General features: G+C 41.1%; 1 protein-coding gene across 3 annotated transcripts; it reads left to right on the forward strand.

Moving 5' to 3' along the window:
* The first annotated feature begins 122 nt into the window (after window positions 1–122).
* Window positions 123–16,001, forward strand: cenpf (centromere protein F). Of its 3 annotated transcripts, none has more exons than XM_020699583.2 (38): window positions 123–219; window positions 666–838; window positions 1,172–1,297; window positions 1,785–1,855; window positions 1,974–2,110; window positions 2,243–2,334; window positions 2,404–2,677; window positions 2,782–2,984; window positions 3,068–3,193; window positions 3,282–3,410; window positions 3,749–3,871; window positions 3,981–4,116; window positions 4,196–4,325; window positions 4,401–4,680; window positions 5,025–5,231; window positions 5,350–5,558; window positions 6,181–6,310; window positions 6,656–6,934; window positions 7,052–7,639; window positions 7,721–7,882; window positions 7,972–8,864; window positions 8,949–9,157; window positions 9,241–9,391; window positions 9,526–9,679; window positions 9,837–9,927; window positions 10,045–10,298; window positions 10,375–10,483; window positions 10,590–10,795; window positions 10,966–11,184; window positions 11,332–11,475; window positions 11,629–11,818; window positions 11,890–11,987; window positions 12,068–12,109; window positions 12,204–13,349; window positions 13,494–13,623; window positions 14,011–14,691; window positions 14,981–15,090; window positions 15,308–16,001. In XM_020699583.2, exons 2-38 carry the CDS (start codon window positions 677–679, stop codon window positions 15,422–15,424), a joined length of 8,508 nt encoding a protein of 2,835 aa, XP_020555242.1. In that variant the 5' UTR covers window positions 123–219; window positions 666–676; the 3' UTR covers window positions 15,425–16,001. The 3 variants fall into 3 exon arrangements, with proteins under 3 accessions (XP_020555242.1, XP_011490649.1, XP_011490657.1); XM_011492347.3 differs by having other exon boundaries at window positions 152–234; XM_011492355.3 differs by having other exon boundaries at window positions 152–234; window positions 10,048–10,298.
* The last annotated feature ends 3,014 nt before the right edge of the window (window positions 16,002–19,015 follow it).

A 19,015-nucleotide genomic window follows, 5' to 3' on the forward strand; every position in this document is an offset into this window, starting at 1 on the left:
TGATACATTACATTTTCCCTGAGGTGACTGGATTTATGCTTTTATCCATGCCATCCACATCCGGGTCCACACCACCAATCACATACTATGTTTTGTTTACGTCATACTAAGTAGCCAATGAACGTGCGGCTGATGGGAGGGTAACGTCCACTTTTGGAGTTTGAATTTTCGGAGGAGAAACTAATCATCGAGCCCCTGTAAAGAAGCCTGGCGCCCAAAGTACGTGCACGCTTCGTAAGTCGTTATCTTCCGACTATTTAAATATCAAATTTGTGTCAAGGTTATTATGGGCGAAAGGACACGTTACGTTTAATAAAAAAAAAATCTGTAAAATTGGAATTAAAACTGTTGACGTATTGTTGTGTACTGGATTAGCCTTCAGGAACTGCTAGCCAAAACCTCTAGTCAAACTCAAAGCTCCACTGTAAATACACTTGCTATATGTGCTAGCCTGAGATTTTTTGGTGTTAGACCACTCATTTTCATTGAACTATGAGATATTTAGTCAGTCGAGTCAACATTATTCATGTCAACATAAAAAAGCAAGTTGAGAATAGGGTAAATACTTTATTTTTCTTTTAGAAAAAGAAAATCTATCAAACAAAGTTTACAATAACTCTCAAGCGATGTGTGTTTTTTGTTGTTCTGTCTTTTTGTTTCGTCAGGTTTTTTAAGCATGAGTTGGGCTGTGGAGGAGTGGAAAGATGGGCTTCCAGGGAAAGCCCTCCAGAAGATCCAGGAGATGGAAGTTCAGCTGGACAAACTAAAGAAAGAAAGGACACAGAAGCAATTTCAGTTGGACTCCTTAGAAGCTGCCCTTCAGAAACAAAAACAAAAGGTCAGATTTGACATTGGACATTTTCTGGATGTCTAACAAAAAGACAAATGTTACTAGCTGTGGTGGTTAGAAGTCCTGGAAAACATTCGCTGTGCTTTCCACGTTGATTGTAAACGATCCTTTAGGAGGGAATAAGTGTGGTAGTGTGTGGCACTGGGATGGACCGGTTAATTGTCCAGGGTGTACCTTGTATTTGCTCTGCAGTAGCTGGGATTGGCTCCAGCTCGCCAGCACACAATGAAAGGAATATTGATGGACATTTTACGCAAAAAGATGCCAAAAAAGATGTAATTCAACTGTTGAACCAACTTCTGTGTCTGTTTGTTTTTATAGGTGGACAGTGAACGTACAGAGATCTCTGCTTTGAAACGGGAAAACCAGTCTTTAGTTGAGTCCTGTGATGCTGTGGAGAAAGCTCGACAAAAGACTGTCCATGACCTTGGAATCAAGGAGCAACAGGTTAATTTCCAATGAAAAAAATACTGATATAAATGTTGGAACAACTTTGCTTTTGAAAAGTTTTTCTCCCTCATGACGCAGTTATTAGTTTTGGGATTCATGGAGCATACATTTTAAATTAATTTATTACATTTGGATCTACAATCCTGGGGATTGCAGAATGGATTTTTGCACATATAAGCTTCTATGTTGTGAAATTGGCTTTGGGATGTCAGTTTAAATAATTATTTTATGTCTTCTTTGTGAACCACTTAGAGGTAAAGTTGCAACAAATAGCAAAAGCATAGTAGAAAATCTTTACTCACAGCTCATCTGGCAGTGAAAAGACGGGGCTTTGTGTTTACTACTAAATGTTTCTGTTATTACTAAAAGCAAATGTCACATCATGTCAGATTTAACTTGTCTGTGATGGGATATACAATTAAATTCAATTGACTGAAATCTCAGAGGAATGTTTCATAGAATAAAAAATGTTTATTTTTTGTAGGTGAGCTACCTGGAGGGTCAGCTGAGCTCCTGCAAGAAGACTATAGATCGACTGGAGCAGGAGTTAAAAAAGTGAGTTTGCTTGTGCATTTAAGCATTTAAACAAATGCTTGTTTCCTGATTTTCCAAGTGTCGACTTCAAAGTACGGTGTGGCATATATCATATTTATTTTAACTTTCGTCTACTTAGGTACAAAAATGAGCTTGATCGCTCTCAGCCGGCCAACTCTTCTACACTGTCATCTTCATCTTCTGAACTTCATTCATACAACACTCCACAGAAGAGTTTTGCAACCCCAGCACCGGTCTCAGCTTTTAAACACCAGGGTATTTCAAGTCAACCGAGTTTATTTTTGGCAGTTACTTAAAGCAATTGTCATGATTTTTCTTGAAAATGAAACTATTTTTCTCACAATGTCTTGTTTTAAGCGGATACAATTCTATATATTTGTGCTCTAGATAACAGACTAGAAGAACTCCAGGAGAAATACAATCAAGAAGTAGAAGAAAGAAAAAGGCTGGAAACTGAACTCAAAGTCTTACAGGTCAAAGTAAGTTTGTGACAGATATTTCATCATGTGTGCTTTTTTGCAGTTTTTAACTTTTCTTTTCTCACGTAGCTCCTGAGTCAGTCCTCAGTCACTGTCAGCCACAAAGACATTGCAGCTCGTCAGGCTGGATCTTCCATATTCCCATGGCAACAGCAGGACCAGGTCCACAGCCGCCAGTCTCTTGACATGAAGGAAACACCCCTGAAGAGACGAGGGACGTCCCTGTGGGATGCCCATGAGGAGACACCAATTAAATCCAGTCAGCACATGAACTCGTCCAGGACATTTCAGAGTCCCAGTGGAAGCTCCCATCAAATGGAACAGCTGAAAACTCTGAATCAAGGTGAATTACTTTGCAGTCCATCATTATTTATTATGAATGTACCTTTTATTCTCACACAGAGATACTTTTAAGTTGGGTTGATATTGTTCTTTCGTTTTCCTCAGAACTTCATGGCCGTGTGTCAGAACTGGAGAGGAATCTGTCCAATCAGGAAAAAGAAATTCGCACTCAAGCTTTCAAACTGCAGGAGCTGCAAACTCAGTTAAGCAAAGCCCACAAAGACCTGGCAGAACGAGAACGAGACCTGGTCAAGGCCAGCCAGGAGCTGAATCAAGCCACAGACAGGCACCAACAGCTGGAGGCCAAGGTATCACTCATTTTGTACATTTACTGTGAGCCCAATTCACGCTAGAAATGCAAGACGAGCAAACTGTCGCTCTTTGTTGTTAGTATTCTTCAGTTGAGCAGAAGATGAAACAAGTCACAGAGGAACTGAGCTGCCAGAGGCACAATGCTGAAAGCTGCAAGCAGATGCTGGAGCAGAAACTCAAGGACCAAGAGAGGAACAGCCAGAAGGTGAAATATGACCTTGACCTGCTATCAACATTTCCCTTAACATTTTCAAAAATATTCTAACATCATTTGGCTGTTCTGTTTTGTGTAGGACTTGGCTCAGCTTCAAAGTTCTCATCAGGCTTTGGATCAAGAGCTGAACCAGACCAGAACCAAGCTCACACAAGCAGTTCAACAATCCAAAAAGGATTACAATATTCTGGAAGCGGATATGGAGAAGGTACCTTGAAATTATGAGGAAAACAACCACACAATGACTTCCCTTGACAACAAGTTGTAAACAAGACCCACTTTTACACCAGTGTGTGAATGTGTGAGTGACTGGGTGAATGGGTCTGTGACTGTAAAGCGCTTTGTCCTTGTAGGAAGAAAGGCGCTATACGCCATTTACCATTTACTTTTAAAACACTGTTTGGAGTTTAATAAAGCTTTCTTTTTTTATCCGTCTGCTGCTGAAATTAAGATCGATCTTTAGTATGACAGATGTGTACTTTTGTCACTTTTGTTTGAACCCACTGCTTTGTCACACTTGTGCTTCCTTTCTTTTTTTTTTTTAAGATGCGATTCCAGAAGAGTCAATTGGAAAAAGAAATGGAGGAGCAGAAACTAAAACTGTTGCGGTCAGAACAAAGCCTGCAAGCGAGCCAGACCAAAGAACTGGACCTCCGCAAGAAGATGGAGGTAGGGAGAAAAAAATCAAAGCCGTACACATATCCTGAATATCTATGTATACTTTTAGTGACATATTTGAACTTTGAGTAATGTTTACTCCAAATCTTTGTTATTGTAGGAGCTGCAGAAAGAGAAGAACACACTGACCGTTCAGTTGGACCAAAGCGATAGACGTCTGTCTCAACTGGAAGAAGAGAAGAAGACTTCAGAGCAAAGCCTCAAACGCACCCAAGGATTATTGAATGATATCAAAGGTAAACTATCCTTAGGAATTTCAACAGCTATGTTCTTTATTTTGTAAATGTTCCATCAATTTATTTTTTGGCTTTTCAGCCAAGTCAGAAGGACAGACAGAGGAGCTGAAGAGGCTTCAAGCGAAACTTCAGCAGCAGACTCAGACCTCAGAACGGGAGCTGGAACACCTGAAGAAGACGCTCTCTGATGCAGAGTCCAAACATGAAAAGTAAACATGTTCTTACTTTCACTTTCGGTCATTTAACTTGTTAGTCATTCATTGTAAATATTTGTCTTCCTGCAGAGCTCAGATTGAACTCCAGAAGCAGAAGCAAGAGCTGGAGATGCTCTGCAACAAGGTGTCCATCTTTGAGTCGGAGAGTTATAAACTGAAGTCTAACCTCGCTGTGAGCCAGAACGAGTGTAAAACACTGAAAGAAGAGCATCAAGCTGTGCTGGAGTGGAAGACAGCCAAGGAGAAGCTCATCAATGAAACCGAAGCTCTTCAGAAGAACCTCAAAGACCAAATCAACAGTTTGGAGAGCGACCTCAGCTCAGTGAATGAAGCTAATGCTGAGCTTCAGGTACATTTTCCTTTTTATTTATTTATTTTATAATACAAATTTCAGCTTTTGCAACTTGAGCATTTTGTCCAAAATATTTTGTGAAAACCAGATTATGTTCAGTTAATAGCCCACGTTCAAGCAACTGCCTTTAAAAGTCAAATTACAGATACAATAATAAACAGTCTTTATTGTAAGCATATATTTTAAAGTTAATCATTGCTTAGTTGTAGTCTTAATTATTGAATGGCAGACTTGGCATTAAAATGTAAGTACTCATGTGCAGGTCCAAGACAGGGGACACCTGCAATTTTGAGGTTAATTGAACTATACATCAAAGATGAAATTAATTTTTTTCATTGCAGAAGAAGCTCGTGGTTACAGAGGAAGAGAAGGGGACTCTTTCTGCTCACATTGACTCTTTGAAAGGAGAACTCCTTAACAAATGCACAGAGTTGGAGGAGAGAGAGCATCAATATAAGGAGCTCCAGAACCAGCTCTCTGCAGCTGGACTAAAGCACACCAAAGATCTGGAAAATATTGGAGTCCAAGTGACTCAGCTTGAAGCCCAGGTGAGTTTCTGACTCCACTGCTGAGCGCTCCTCAAAGTTTCATCTGTAAATGTTCCTGTAGCCGGCTGGACTTAAAGGCCTTACAGTGGTTTTTTCTCCTTCTTTGTTTTTCTAATAGATCACAGAGTTGGAGTCACGTCTGCACAAGGAAACTGCTCGAGCAGAACTTGCTGAGAAGACAAAAGCAGAGCTGCAGGAGGAACATCAGGCTGCCTGTGACCTGGTCCACTCAAAGGAGCAGCTGGTAGAGCTGGGCCAGGCTGAGAACACCCAGCTGAAGGAAAGTCTTGGTCGGGTCACTGCACAGCTGGAGGAGCAAAATTCCAGGTGACCGTTGATCCTAGAACAGAAAATGTTTTTTTCTCTCAAAAGGCAATTACGCTCCCACTTCAAAATTAATTGGCTAACTGTGGTTGTGTCCGAATTCCCTCACTATTTGATATACTTGTTGGACATTTGCTGTTTTGTCACAAATCTACAGTTTCAAAAATGTCCCTGAAGTCTCTGCGGGAACCAGTGTGAATCCATGCTCACTAGATTAGTCAATGTACCGTAAATCCCAATACATTACGTTTAAATTGTTTATCTTTTAAAAAAGGAATTTATTAAAATTCGTTGTTTTTTTTATAAACCATCCAAGTTTTCATCACCAGAACAGAGTGGATACATAAAAAGTCCTCGTAAAAGTTCATATTTACTGGGTTTTTACTTCCACAAATGGGTGAGGTCATATTTGCTGATTAAAAACAAAAATTATAATGAGCATGTGTCCGAATTGCATTAAAATCCAGGGCATTAGATAGTCCCGCACTATAGTCTTTTGGGAGTTGGGGAATAGTGAGGGGATGGACACAGCCCATGTTGTTTTGCTACTTCCATCCTCCCATGGTCCTCTAATATCTCTGTGTAACTTGCTTTTTCTGGATTTTTCCATTACTGCTTTCTGTAGTTTTGCAGAGGAGAGGGCAGCCCTGCTGAAACAGTGTGAAGAGAGCGTTTCAGCCAAAGCTGAGGAGAATGAGCGCATCAAGCTAGAGACGGAGGAGGCCAAGCAGGAGCTGCTGCTCTGCAAAAGTCAGGTACATCCCACTGCGCTGAAACCACACATGGACTTCTGTTACATACCACTAACTTTGCTGTTTACTTTCTTCTGCTTTTTATTTGCTAAGAAATAAAATCAAACTGCTTTTTCATAAATTGACATGACAAGTTGAACAAAACAACTTAACTAGATTTGCTCATATAACAGCAATGCTTTTTTTTTAAAAAAAAGGGTTAAAATATTTAAAAATATGACATATTTACACTATAATTACAGCTTTGTCAGGAATTTAAGGGTATATTTAAGAATGGGCCTTAATGGTAGGACTTTTTGATGTTTGGATGTAATTACTTTATAAAGAGACTGTCTTCTTCTCTTTCAGGTCACGTCCATGGAGCAACTGTTAAAGGTCCAGGAGCAGCTAAGAGCTGAGCTGCAAAAAGAAATTAAAACAACGTCTGAAGCTGAGGGGGATCTAAAAAAGATGTATGAGAAGCAATCTGAGGAGCTAACCCAACTGGAAAAGGAGCTGAAAAATCAGCTGAGCCACACTGAGGAGAAAGAGAAGCAGCTCAGGGCGTCTGAAGCACAGGTGGAGTCTGCGGAGAAACTAAGAGATGAGCTGGAAAAAACTGTTCAAAAGATGATGGAAGAAGCAGAGGTAAAAAGCAGTTTATCTACAACATTGTTCTTTGTCTGCATTCTGTGTCCTAGACGCTCTTTTTTTTCTTCTAAATATGAAATTATGTTCAGATTGTCTTTTTTTTTTCCTCCTCAGGTGCTACAACAGAGTCACACTGTGAAGCTCAACGCCCTGCAGCAGCAGATTTCTTCTTTAGAAGAAGAGGTAGCCACAAACAAAGATGCAGCCGAGGAAGTTCCACTCCTGAAGAACAAACTGGATCTGGCCAACCGGTCCATTGCTGACCTCAAAACATCCATAGAAGATCTCAAAAACAATCTCTTCTCTGCAAACAATAATGCTGCTAATCTCAATAGCACTCTGGCTGAAAAAATGGATCTAATTTTAACATTGGAGAAAGAAATCAACGATCTTGCAGACAGGATGAGAGAAGAGTCCAAAAAGCACACCCAAGAGATGGAAGTGGCCCTTGATAAAGAGAAAGACTTGAAAGAGCAGCTAGAAACCAGCAGGAAGTCCTTAGCTACAGCCAAGGCAGAATCAAACTCTCGGAGGGACGAAATCAAAACCATGAAGACGACTCTGTCTGCCGCCTCAGATGGTTTGAAAGAGAGGGACGCCATGATCAAGAGTCTTCAGGAGAAACTGGACAAAGCAGAGACAGAGCAGGCCAAAACCTCAGATCTCCTTAAGGAGAAGATTGTCTCCATGAACAAAATAACGGTAGGTTAGTTTGACTTTGGTGTAGAATATATCTATTTTTTTTGTCATTTATAAATGTTTCTTTTTTCTCATCCCATTAAGGTGCAGCTGGAGATGCTGCAGATGGATCTAGAAGACAACGAGAATGCCATGAACTCTGTGGAGGAGCTGAAAGAAACTATAGCATCAATGGAGGCCCAGCTTGCTCACAACCAGAGTCAAATGTCAGAGATGGAAGCCAGGCTGGAGGAAAGCAAAGCCCAGGTCAGGGGGATGTCTTACCTGGTTTATGCTCCAGCTTCACTGTTTGGGGTCTGACTGAAGATTGAAGGATGTCATTGCTCTATTCCCAGGTGTCTGTGTTGGAAACCCGTCTAGACGAGGTTCAGTCTGAGGTTTCTTTGCTGGAGACGAAGTATGTCACCGCCAAAGAGGAGCTGTTTGAGAGAAGCTGTGAAATAAGTCGTCTGGAGGAGGAAGCCAACAGGCGAGAGCAGCTTGAAGAGAAGCTCGTGACTTTAGAGTCTAAACTCAACCAAGCAGAGGAGGAAAAGACCAAATCAGAGATGGCACACAGACAGATGATTCAGGAAAAAGAACACAGCCTCAGTCAGGTGACTGAGGAGAAGCAAAACCTCGAGCTTTTGCTGAGCTGCTTACGGGACGACAGTAAACAGGTTGAAACTGAGATGATTCTGCTAAAAGAGGAGAAGAAGCAGCTTGACGCCCGAGTGGACAAGCTGTGGGAGGAAAACCAACAGCTGCAGGCCAGAGTTCAAGAGTTAGTTGGAGAAAAGCAGCAAACAGAAACTAAGATTGATGAAATGGCTTTGAAGGCCCAAGAAGCTGAATCTACTCTCAATCAAGTCCTTGAAGAGAAAAGTCATTTAGAAGTTGGTTTAAACCTGATGAATGAAGAAAAAGCCCAGATTGAGGGAAAACTCCTGGCATTGACCTCTGAGAAAAGTGATTTGGTTTCTAACGTGAATCGTTTGCAACAAGAGAAGCTTCAGTTAGAATTCAGCTGTACTCAGTATAGTGAGGAAAACGGCAAACTGCAGTTCAGTTTAAATCAAGCATCTGAGGAGAAGCAGCAGTTGGAAGACAAAACAGAGAAGCTGGAGGAGGGGATGGCTTCTCTCAGAGAGGAGAACCAGCGGACGCAGCACTCCCTCCTTCTGTCCTCACAGGAGTGCCAGAGACTGAGGGAGCAAATCGACATGAAGACCAGCGAGGAACATGAAAGGTGCGTATGTTCACAACCGCCACCTCTCACATTTGTCTGAGTATTAACTGTCAGTCGTTTTTGTTTTTTGCGTGTCGTACACAGGAACCAGCGGTTTGAGGCCGAGCAGGCAGAACTTCAGCAGAAACTTGCAGCCTTACAGAAGGAGCTGACTGTATTCAAGCAGCAGTGTGATTCCCTGCAGGAGCAAGTGGACCAACAGCACCGCCTCATACAGCAGCTTTCTGAATCCCCAAACCCCCAGGACCCAACAGAAGTCAGCTACCATCATCCCATGAGCACAAACATGGATGGTGAGTGTGGACCACGGTAAGATTTCTTTGTGAAAACAAAAACTCATCTCATGGGGAAAATATGTCTTTATGCCTGCCTGCAGTGATTTCCATGGATGAGGCAGGAGAACAGGAGAACCTAGAACCAGAACCTGATGCAAATGTCAGCATCAGTCCTGACTTACATCCTTTAAATGGACCAAGTGATGCTTCTAGAATGAGGGAACTTTCTCAGCAGTCTGACTCGGTCTGCAGGTACGATGACTGTTTTCTTTTCATGAAGGAATTTATGTTAATGACGAGATGTCTGTGTAGATTCTCCGTCATCCAGGTCACGATAAAACGAAAAAATTCTAAAAATTATGAGATTTTTTTCTTCCGTTGTCCAGTGTGGATACAGGAGACAGTGAAGATCAGCTGCTATCTAGGAAGGGAATCCCTGACCAAGAGATGGTCCAAGATCGTGTGGGGAGTGAGAAAGAGGAAGAATGGGATGGAGATGTGGACAAAATAAGCAAAGAGGACCAACTACCTCAGTCACAGGTCAGAAACGAGATGGTGACGCCCCCTACTGTGTTCCTAGAGCCACGATTCTTTAGATTTGATCATCAGTTTCAGCTTTCCTAATCTACATACTACATATTTGTGGAGACACGTGATTTACTGTACATTGTTTTAACCAAAAGTCTTACTTTCACAGGCTTCTGAGGCGAGCTGCAGCTCCGAAGACGTTCAAACAAATGATTCTGTTATCTGTGATCTATGTGAGACGGAACAGCTAAAGTCTCCTGGTAAGCAACCAAAACACAGCTAGGCATCATTTTATTTGAGTCTTTTACCAGTGATTATAGCTTCTATACGTGTACACTTGGGTTATAAACAAACGGTAATTAATTTCTCCTTGACAGCAGCAGAGCTGAAAAACCAGGAGCTTCATCAATACCAGGAAATCATCTCGAAACAACAGCAAGAACTCCAGGCCTTACGTTCAGAGTTGGACTGCCTGAACTCTGACCTTGAAGTAAGAAAAGAGATGACCTCTGAACTAGAAATCCAGGTTCAGAACCTGGAGAAGAAAGTTGGTGTTGCAGAGGAGGAAGCACGGGGTGCAGCTCACCAGCTTTGCAGCGCTTTGGAGACGAGGAACAACCTTTCTTCAGAGGTAGGATTAATCTTTTTTTTAAGTTACGTTTTTTTGTTGTCTAGATCTAAAAAAAAATTAATGCAATCGTGTTTAGCTGACCCAGCTCTCTGAGGAGAAGGAGACTTTAACTTTGCAGCTTCAAACTGCTCAAAGTCAGCTGACAGATGCTATGGAGATGCTGCAAGGACTTGACATGGCCAAAGGTTGGTCTGCTTCTTTTCACACGGTCTTAATATTGTCTATCTTTTGTGTGATGGCTCTGTTCACTGCTTTCAGGCATTGATCAAATTTGGTTGCTTGGCTCTGTAGGTGGATGGGATGAGAAGTTTCTCCAGCAGGAGAGCGAGCTAAAGAGGGTTCGGTCTGAAAAGGCTAACCTGGAGCAACACATCCTGGGAATGGAGGCAGAGCTGGAGAGCATGCAGGTGGAGAGCTCCAGACGTAAAGAGGAAATGGAAGCTCAAAAGAGAACATGCTCGGCCATGGAACAACAGCTGGAAACCCTCAGAACAGAGGTGAGCTCAGGTCATTTTTTAAGGGAAATTTTAATCGGTGTTTATGAGACGGTAAAGACCAAGAGGATGTTTGCCTTTAAGATTTGAAGTTAGGAAAAAACTATTCTTAATATTCACAATTTCTTCACATTTTGCATTCCTACAAACTGCATCTTTTCTTTCCTCCCCAGACAATCCAGCTCAGATCTGAGATTGTGTTTTGCACTGAGGAGCGAGACGAGTTAACCCAGTCTGTGGCTCATTGGAAAGACCAAGTGAATTGTTTGGAGAAATCTAACTGTGACATCCGGAGTTTGATTTCCATCCTGGAAGACGACATCCGAGCTGGAAAGAAGGAGTATGAAGCTTTGCAAAGCAGCATGGAGAAGCTGAAGGAGGAGAAGGAACAGGTACTATACACACACACACACACACACACACACACACACACACACACACACTCACAGAGCAAAGTTGCAAAAATCCAGAGTAGAGTGTGTTTGAAATGTATGCCACTCCAAGGCGTAAAAAATGGTTTTCTTCTCTTTTTTACAAAGCTGGTGGAGCAGGTTAAGGTGATGGAAGTGGCCATAACTCAACAGCATGGGGAGAAGGAGGAGCTGCTTGGCCATCTTAACCAGTGTAAAGAAGATCAGACTTCAGCCGATCAAAGCTCAGAGTCTATGGTCGGCAAGATACAGGTTGGCAGTCAAGTTCTTTCTGCCTAAAGCACCCTTTTTTTTATTTTTTCATGACACGCAACTACTCCCCCAACCTTTTTATTATGGAGCCCAGATATAATGTTTAAATGCTTTCTGTTAACTCGACTTCTGGTTTCTGTTTGTTTTCTTCAGGCGCTGGAGGGGGAAGTGTGCCGCCTGTCACAGTCTCTGGAGTCGTCTCTGTTGGAAAAAGGAGAGATTGCCTCGCGCCTGAATTCCACTCAGGATGAAGTCATGCAGATGAGGACCGGCATTGAGAAGCTGCAGGTCCGCATCGAGTCAGATGAGAGAAAGAAGAAGAAGATGGGAGAGTTGCTCAAAGGTGAGCGCATCATCTTTGGACCGCTGTTGCATTGCTGAGTTTTTTTGTAAATGTGGCTTTTGTCTCTTTAGCTGCACAGAGAAAATCCGACTCTCTGCAGGATCGCATTGACGCTCTGGAGCGAGAGAAGGAAGATTTAGAGCAAAGTCTGGAGCAGACTGTGCTACAGGTTTGAAAAGCACAGTTTTAAAATTTGGTGTACATCACTTGGACTGTATTTTCAGTAAACATCCATGTTTTCTTCTTTAGGCAGAAACATTTAAAGCTGAGCTGGAGGAGGAGAGGAGACAGGTTTGTTTTTGTTATTAAATAGTTTATTTCTAATGTTCTTGCTGCAGTTTTGAACCTTTTTGTTCCTTATCACACTTTGCATTCTGCTCTTTAGGTGGAGGAGGAGAAGGAAGAGCTCAGCAACAAACTATCTGAGCTCTCTGCTACTTTGGATCACCTGATGGTGGAGAAAGCGCAAATGGAAAGAGAGCTGCAAGCGAAAAGCAGAGAAATAGAAGAGCTAAAGGCTGCCAAGGACGAGCTGGAGAAAGGGCTGGAGAAGGCAGAGGTGGAGAGAACAGAAAAAGAGAGCCTAAAAAACAGGGTAGATGATCTTGAGAGGGTCATGAGGGAAGAAGCTGAGATGCAAAATAGAAAAATTGATGATCTTCAGGCGCAGCTACAAACCTCCCGGCACAGACAAGAGCAGGTTGAGCAAAAGAGCAAAGAAATGAATGAAGAAAAGAAGAAGATGCAGTTTTTGCTGGAAGAGATGGAGAAGGAGAAACGGACTCTACAGATTTCTCTGGAGGAGTGGCAAACAGATTCACAACGACTTCGCTCTCAGGAAGAGGAGAGGCAGAAAGAGCGAAACAACCTGAGGGCCGATGTTGAGTCACTGGAAGAGGAAATAAAGAAGCTGAAGACCTCATTAAGCGTTAAAGAGGAGGAAATTTGCGCTTTGGTAAAAGAAAAGGAGGCGGAGGCAGAAAAAAGGCAAGCTTCATTAAAGTCTATCTCGTCTCTTATGGAGGAGAAGGAGCAGGCGGAGAAGGTAAATCTCCAACTGGTGGAGGAAAAGGAGAAACTGCAGTCAGGCCTGCTGTCATTAGAGCAGGAGATGGATAACCTGCGCTGCAGTCTGATTCCTTTAGGAGAAGAGAAGGACAGACTTCATCATGAGAGGGAGATTTTGACAGACGAGAAAGTGAAGCTTCAATCAGACTTCACCTCATTAGAAAAGGAGAAATGGGATTTGGAGCAAAAGCTCACTACGCTAAAACAAGAGAAGCTGAACACGGAGAAAGACAATCAGACGCTGGAGACAGAAAAACAGGAACTGTTGTCCTCCCTTCATCTGCTAAAAGAAGAGAAGAATAATCTGTCTTCAACTTGCTCCTTGTTGGAAGCAGAGAAGCAACAGGCTCAAGAGGAGAAAGAGAAGCTCAAAGAAGAACTTGAAAGCCTCCAGAAAGTTTTTGCCTCTGCAGAGAGAAAAGTGGAAACACACAAGCAGTCCATCACTAAACTGAGTGAACAGGTACGTGGACACAATCCTAATCTACTCTGGACTTTAAAAAATGAACTGTATCGTATCCTTGATGTCCATAAACATTGGCAAAACTAATGCTAAAATATTTGCAAATATGTTTTTGATGTTTTTCATGATGCATTTGCTTCTCAGGTGTCTGAATTGACGAACCACGCAGCTCGTTTGTCTAAAGAAAGAGACTCAGCCTTAAGCAAGATGAACCTTTGGATGAAGACGTGCAAACAGCTGGAGCAGGAGAAGCAAAAGATTTTAAGCAGCTCAGGTATGAAACGCAAACACTGCGAAAATAATCTCCGTTCAATCTTCTGAAGTGGGGTGGGCACGCTGATCAGAAGTCGCGCCGCCTGCCAGAAAATGACAGCTGTTTAGAACAAAGTGTGACACCCCACCTGCCATTTAAATATCCACTTTTGCTCAAATGTGTGCAAATTTGAGTTCTAATAAAGGTGCCCTCTAGTGGTCTTTGGTGAAAATGCAACATTTGTGAGTTATTTGTTTGGTGACTGAGAGGGTACAAACAATCCAATAAAATTTTAATTTCAGGCGGAAATTTTGAAGTGAGGAAATCCCATTGAAACATTTTCACAAATTGAACTTGTTTAGATTTCACTGCAGCTTTGAGTAATGGTTGAACATCGCTTTATTTCAGGAGAAAATGGGAGCAGGGAAGACCTGCAAGGTGAAGTGACCCAGCTGAGATCAGAGGCCGAGGACAGAAAACGACAAGTAGAAGAGCTGAAAACGGTTCTTGAGAAGAAAAGGACAGAGGTGGAAGATGGACTTCGGGAGTGTCGAGAAAAACAGAGAGAGTTGGGGGAACTTAAGGCTGACCTTAAAGCAAAGACTGAGGAGATTCTGGAGAAGGATAGAGAGCTGGAGAAAACCAGAGCAGAGCTGGAGGAACTAAACAGTCTCGCTGAGGAGAAAAGCAGAGAGGCAGACGAGTGCATGGACAAATACTGCAACCTGATGGTTAAAGTCCACAAGCTGGAAGAGACCAACGACTCACTGAAAACTCAACTAGAACAGATGAGCGCTAATCAACGTGCCACCGAAGCTAGCAGCTCAGACAACCGCAGGCGTTCAGCCAGGAAGTCCTCCTCCAGACATCAGGAAGAAAACCGCAACACGGAGAACGTGGCTCCTTCAACACCTCAAGCGACCTTGTCAGGGAAAAGAGGTCACTGTGACATCAACGACAAAGAAAGTGCTCAGGAGGCCCTGCACAATCTGACCAAAAAAATCAAAGCCAACGCTGTGACCACGCCCAAACCCAGAAACGACGAGGATGAGTTCAGGCCAGAGGGGCTTCCTGAGCTGGTGCAAAAAGGTGGGTGTGGTTTCCAGGTCTGGACAAAACCCATGTTTATGTGGTCTGTAACAAGTCAAAAAAACAAAAGAGGAAAAAGAATGTGAAAGAAGTTTCTTCCTCTCAGTTTTCCAGTGTAACCTCATTTCAAATCCATAACTTTTCTTTTCCAGGTTTTCCATTAAAGCAAACATTTTACTTTACTGTAATCTGCATTACCACTCCATGGAAGTTCTGAAGTTAATTCACACACAATGCAGCAAACCGGACGTTTGAGGCTCCTTTCTGACTGCTTTTCCCAAACCTGCAGGGTTTGCTGACATTCCTCTGGGAGAGGCCAGTCCCTTCATCATACGGAGAACCACAGCCAGGCGCTGCAGCCCTCGGCTGGCTGCCAGAAGCCCCCTACCTGATGGAAAGGTCAGCAATGCATCATTCAAGCACCCTGCTGAGGGTTTTTGAATCATAACTTCTTACTAATTAATTTACTTTTTCTTTTGCAATGATGAAATGGCCTGAATTTACCTTATTTTATATATAACAGTTTTGCTTTTTTGTGATGTTTTTTGTATGAACTATTAATCAATTAATTATTCTTGTTTTTTTTCTACATGTCATGTCGCTCCTGTTTCTTCAGACTTTAGGGACTGTTCCTGTCCAGAGTCCTTCTTGTAGTTTGTCACCTGACAACTCCAAAAGAAACCAGCAGCTTCCAAGAGAACCACAGCCGGGAGACAACTGTCACGTTCAATAGACTCTACTTTATGCACATCACAAATGCACATGTTTTCCTCCATTCTTTTCTCTCCCAAAAGTTCAACCTAAATATTTTAACACCTACTTTGTTTTTAGAGGTGGAGGCCTTTTTTGGTGTTTTTATTCACTTCTTTCACAGCATAAAAGCTTTCTAATAACCTTTGGTTGGTTAACATCATGCAAAGTCACACAAAGTAAAGTTTCCATAACATCTTCATGTCTAGACGTTCTCTATAGGAAGCTGCATTCTTAAATCACTCAATATCACAGCAACATTTATGGTGTAAAGTCACTAGCTGAGTTGTGTTTGTTTCTTTCAGAGTTTTCATGTTTTGTTGGGTTCTTTCTGTTTTGCCCTCAACTTTAGTCGTCCAGTGAGTCGCATTTGCTTTACTGTCTGTTTCCTCTAATGTATCTTCTGGCAGCTAGCTTCTTTTTTTCTGCATTGGCTGCTTCCATTTTTTACTATAATTTTTTTAATCTAACTTTAATTTTGTATGCATAGATTGGAAGTAACAATTCTTGTAAATAGTTTTTTTTATATTTTCTTTTAATAAACATTGATTTAGCTCTTTTTTTTTGTAGTTTGATGTGTACATGCTTCTCATAATCTGCTTGATAATCCCTTTAAAAAAGGAAACCTTCATCAGACTGTTGTTGATCTGACCACAGGGTGGAGATCTGAGCTTTCTGGGTGAATGGTGGCATCAACACACTCCATCTGCTGCCTCTGCACTCTGCAGAAAGGGAGAACGGATTCATATAATAAGTTCTAAAAACTGAGTTGAGCATGTGTTATTATCTATCTGCTGTTTTTATTAGAGCTATGGCAACAAGATAATTACCCTTTTCAGGAATAATAAAGTTTTATTCTACTCTACAATGAATTCATCTCAGAAAAAAGATTTGCCAAAAATGTCTCCATGCAAAGCCAATATCTGACATCATCTGCTTGGAGACTTTATTTTGAAATTGTCATATCTTATTAGAAGCAATATTTTAAAACCTTGTAGTTCTTTAAAAAAAAAATTCTAATCTCAACAAGTCCACCTTTTTTCAGATGTTAGTGATTCAGTTTGTAAAACAACCTGAAAACTTTGGATCAGCTTAAAAATATTGTCTTTTTTCAATCAAATGTGCTTCCTAAATTGTAAAAAGTACAGACATCAAGTGCATAAACATTCTCAAAAGAAAAAAAAAAATCCTATGTCCACTAAAACAAAAAGATACGGTTAAGTTGTGAAAAATAGAAACTTAAAGTATCTAATTTAAGAAATAAAATCGATATTTTTCATCAACAATAGCAGACTTCAACCTAAACATTTATTTAAGCTTTGCTTTTTTCCCTAAACTGATCTGAAGGGTAGTTTTTACAAAAAACCTATGAAAAAAGATCATATATATTATCCTTCAAGTTACTTTTACTTAAGGCTAAGACTTCCTTCTGCAGTTAGTTTACTTCAAAAAAAAACTTAGAGAAATAAAACAGTTTAATAAATTGTCTCTATTTCGACTTCGCTTTGAAGCACAAGCATATAAACATCATAAAGGTAAAGAATCAATATACACTTTTATGAATATTATGACTCAACTACTCTGCTTGAAGATGCATTTTTGAAAATGCACAATGCTGAAAAAGTTAGATCTTTTCATTTTTCTCGATTGCTAAAGTTCTCTTACAAAAAAAAAAGAACATTTTGCTTTAATTAGCTCAGTCTTGCAACAACAGATATCGTAGACATTTTGCAGGATATGAAGAAAGTTGGCTCATATATTGAAGACCTGGACTATAAATGAGTAGAGATTCTGTCGAAGTTTGAAAAAGCACAAGTTTATCCAAAATTCTTAAAACTTTTAAGCTCCCATTCTTACTATTAAAGGTTAAAGCTGTCGATCCACTCGAGCAGTTAAATATTTAGTCAATAGCAATTATATTCTGTGATTTTAACACTTCATATTACTGTGACCCAATAACCAAGCATAAATTTAGTCTATGTGGGATTGTAAAGTAATCTTTATTGACGTTTTTTTAAGTGTGGCTCCTTTAAAGATAATTTTTTAGATGTTTATGGTGCCCAATATTTATGCACTTCTTTTAAGATTTTAGGTATTTTCATTTCTGTTGTCATCCAGATTTCTGCAGTTCTTTATGGCCTCTGAAGGGCCTTTATTCAGGAGCAGAAATGGATATAAAGGTCTCTGGAGCTTTTTTTTAGCCCAAGATTTCCTTCTTTTCGTCCTCCTGTGAACCTGAAAAACCCTGTTTTGGATCAATTTGTGCCTTTTGACCTGGACTTCTTTCAGATTTGATGTATGGATGTAATGTGACCTCTTCACCTCACTTTGTCTTGAGGGACCAAATGGAAGCTTGTTAAAAAGAAGAAATGACCTTTTTCCTTTTCCTGTGCTAAACAGTGTTTGTACATCCACCTGGTAAGTAAATGCGCTCTCACATGCTCGCTATTGTAGTGTCCCTGCTCAGCAGCAGATGAAGGGACAGAAGGCATTGTGCGCCTATGAGAACAAAAAAAAAGGCGATAAAGTCACACACCTCAGAGCGGATGCTCTGGCCAGAGCTGTTAGTGGAAGCTGCAGTGCCAGAACCAACTCTGGCCCAGGACATGGGAAATGAGGAGATGGGTCTGCTGAGCTGTTATCACTGGCACTCAGTGTGCAGAATGTGAGTTTGTTCACGCATATGTGTGTGGGTCTGTCTGTAAAACGGACAGACTGACTGTCCGTGGATCCCTCTGCTGTATGCATGATTTGTCCCATTCTTTACCCAGCAACCCTGTGTAAGCAGCAGCTGTCAGTGAATCACGGACAGGAAGTGAGGGGTGAGCATACAATGCCAAAGAGAGGCAGACAAACTCAACCGTGTGACTGAAATCTGAAAATTAAAGAATTGTAAATATTCTTTTCCTGCAATAGACATTTTTTAAGTAATCACTCAATTTGATTGATCGTCTTCTGATCAGGGAGTCACTCCCTGATCAGAAATACTGATAGCAGGAACCACATTGTTTTCCAAAGAACGTTTAATCCATATTTCTAAATTATAAACAGTGTGTCATGCAAGAAACACTTTATTGTTGTTCTTAAAAAGCTATGAATATCAGTGCAGCTGGAGTCAAAATGAGACTAGAATCTATGCAGCCTCAACAGATCGGAGGCACTCGTGCTGCTGTGAGTGTGGGGGAAAAAAAACATCTGGTTTGATTTTTACTGTTAACTGTGGAATCTGTTTCAAAAGTTCGACTTGTAAACGAGGAGATACTTAAAAACAGAAAGGAAGAAACCATGCATAAATACATAGATTAGTAATATCAAACTTTTTTGTCTGCTTGTCTCCTGTGACTTAATAGAACTCTAACAGCTGATTACAGACAGTTTTTGCATATTTGTCAAACAAGAAATAAGGAAAAATAAAAGCGAGCCAGTACAAAAAGGATCAGGAAGAAACATCTTTACATCCTCCTTTTCCCTCAACTTACATCTATCTCAGCTGTTAATTGGTGCATTTGTCTGTGGAGTGTAAAACTGACCCACATCAGTTAATCTTGATGTACAGTACAGACCAAAAGTTTGG

Source organism: Oryzias latipes, chromosome 3 (assembly GCF_002234675.1).
Source record: "Oryzias latipes chromosome 3, ASM223467v1".
In the NCBI taxonomy this organism is placed as follows: Eukaryota; Metazoa; Chordata; class Actinopteri; order Beloniformes; family Adrianichthyidae; genus Oryzias; species Oryzias latipes.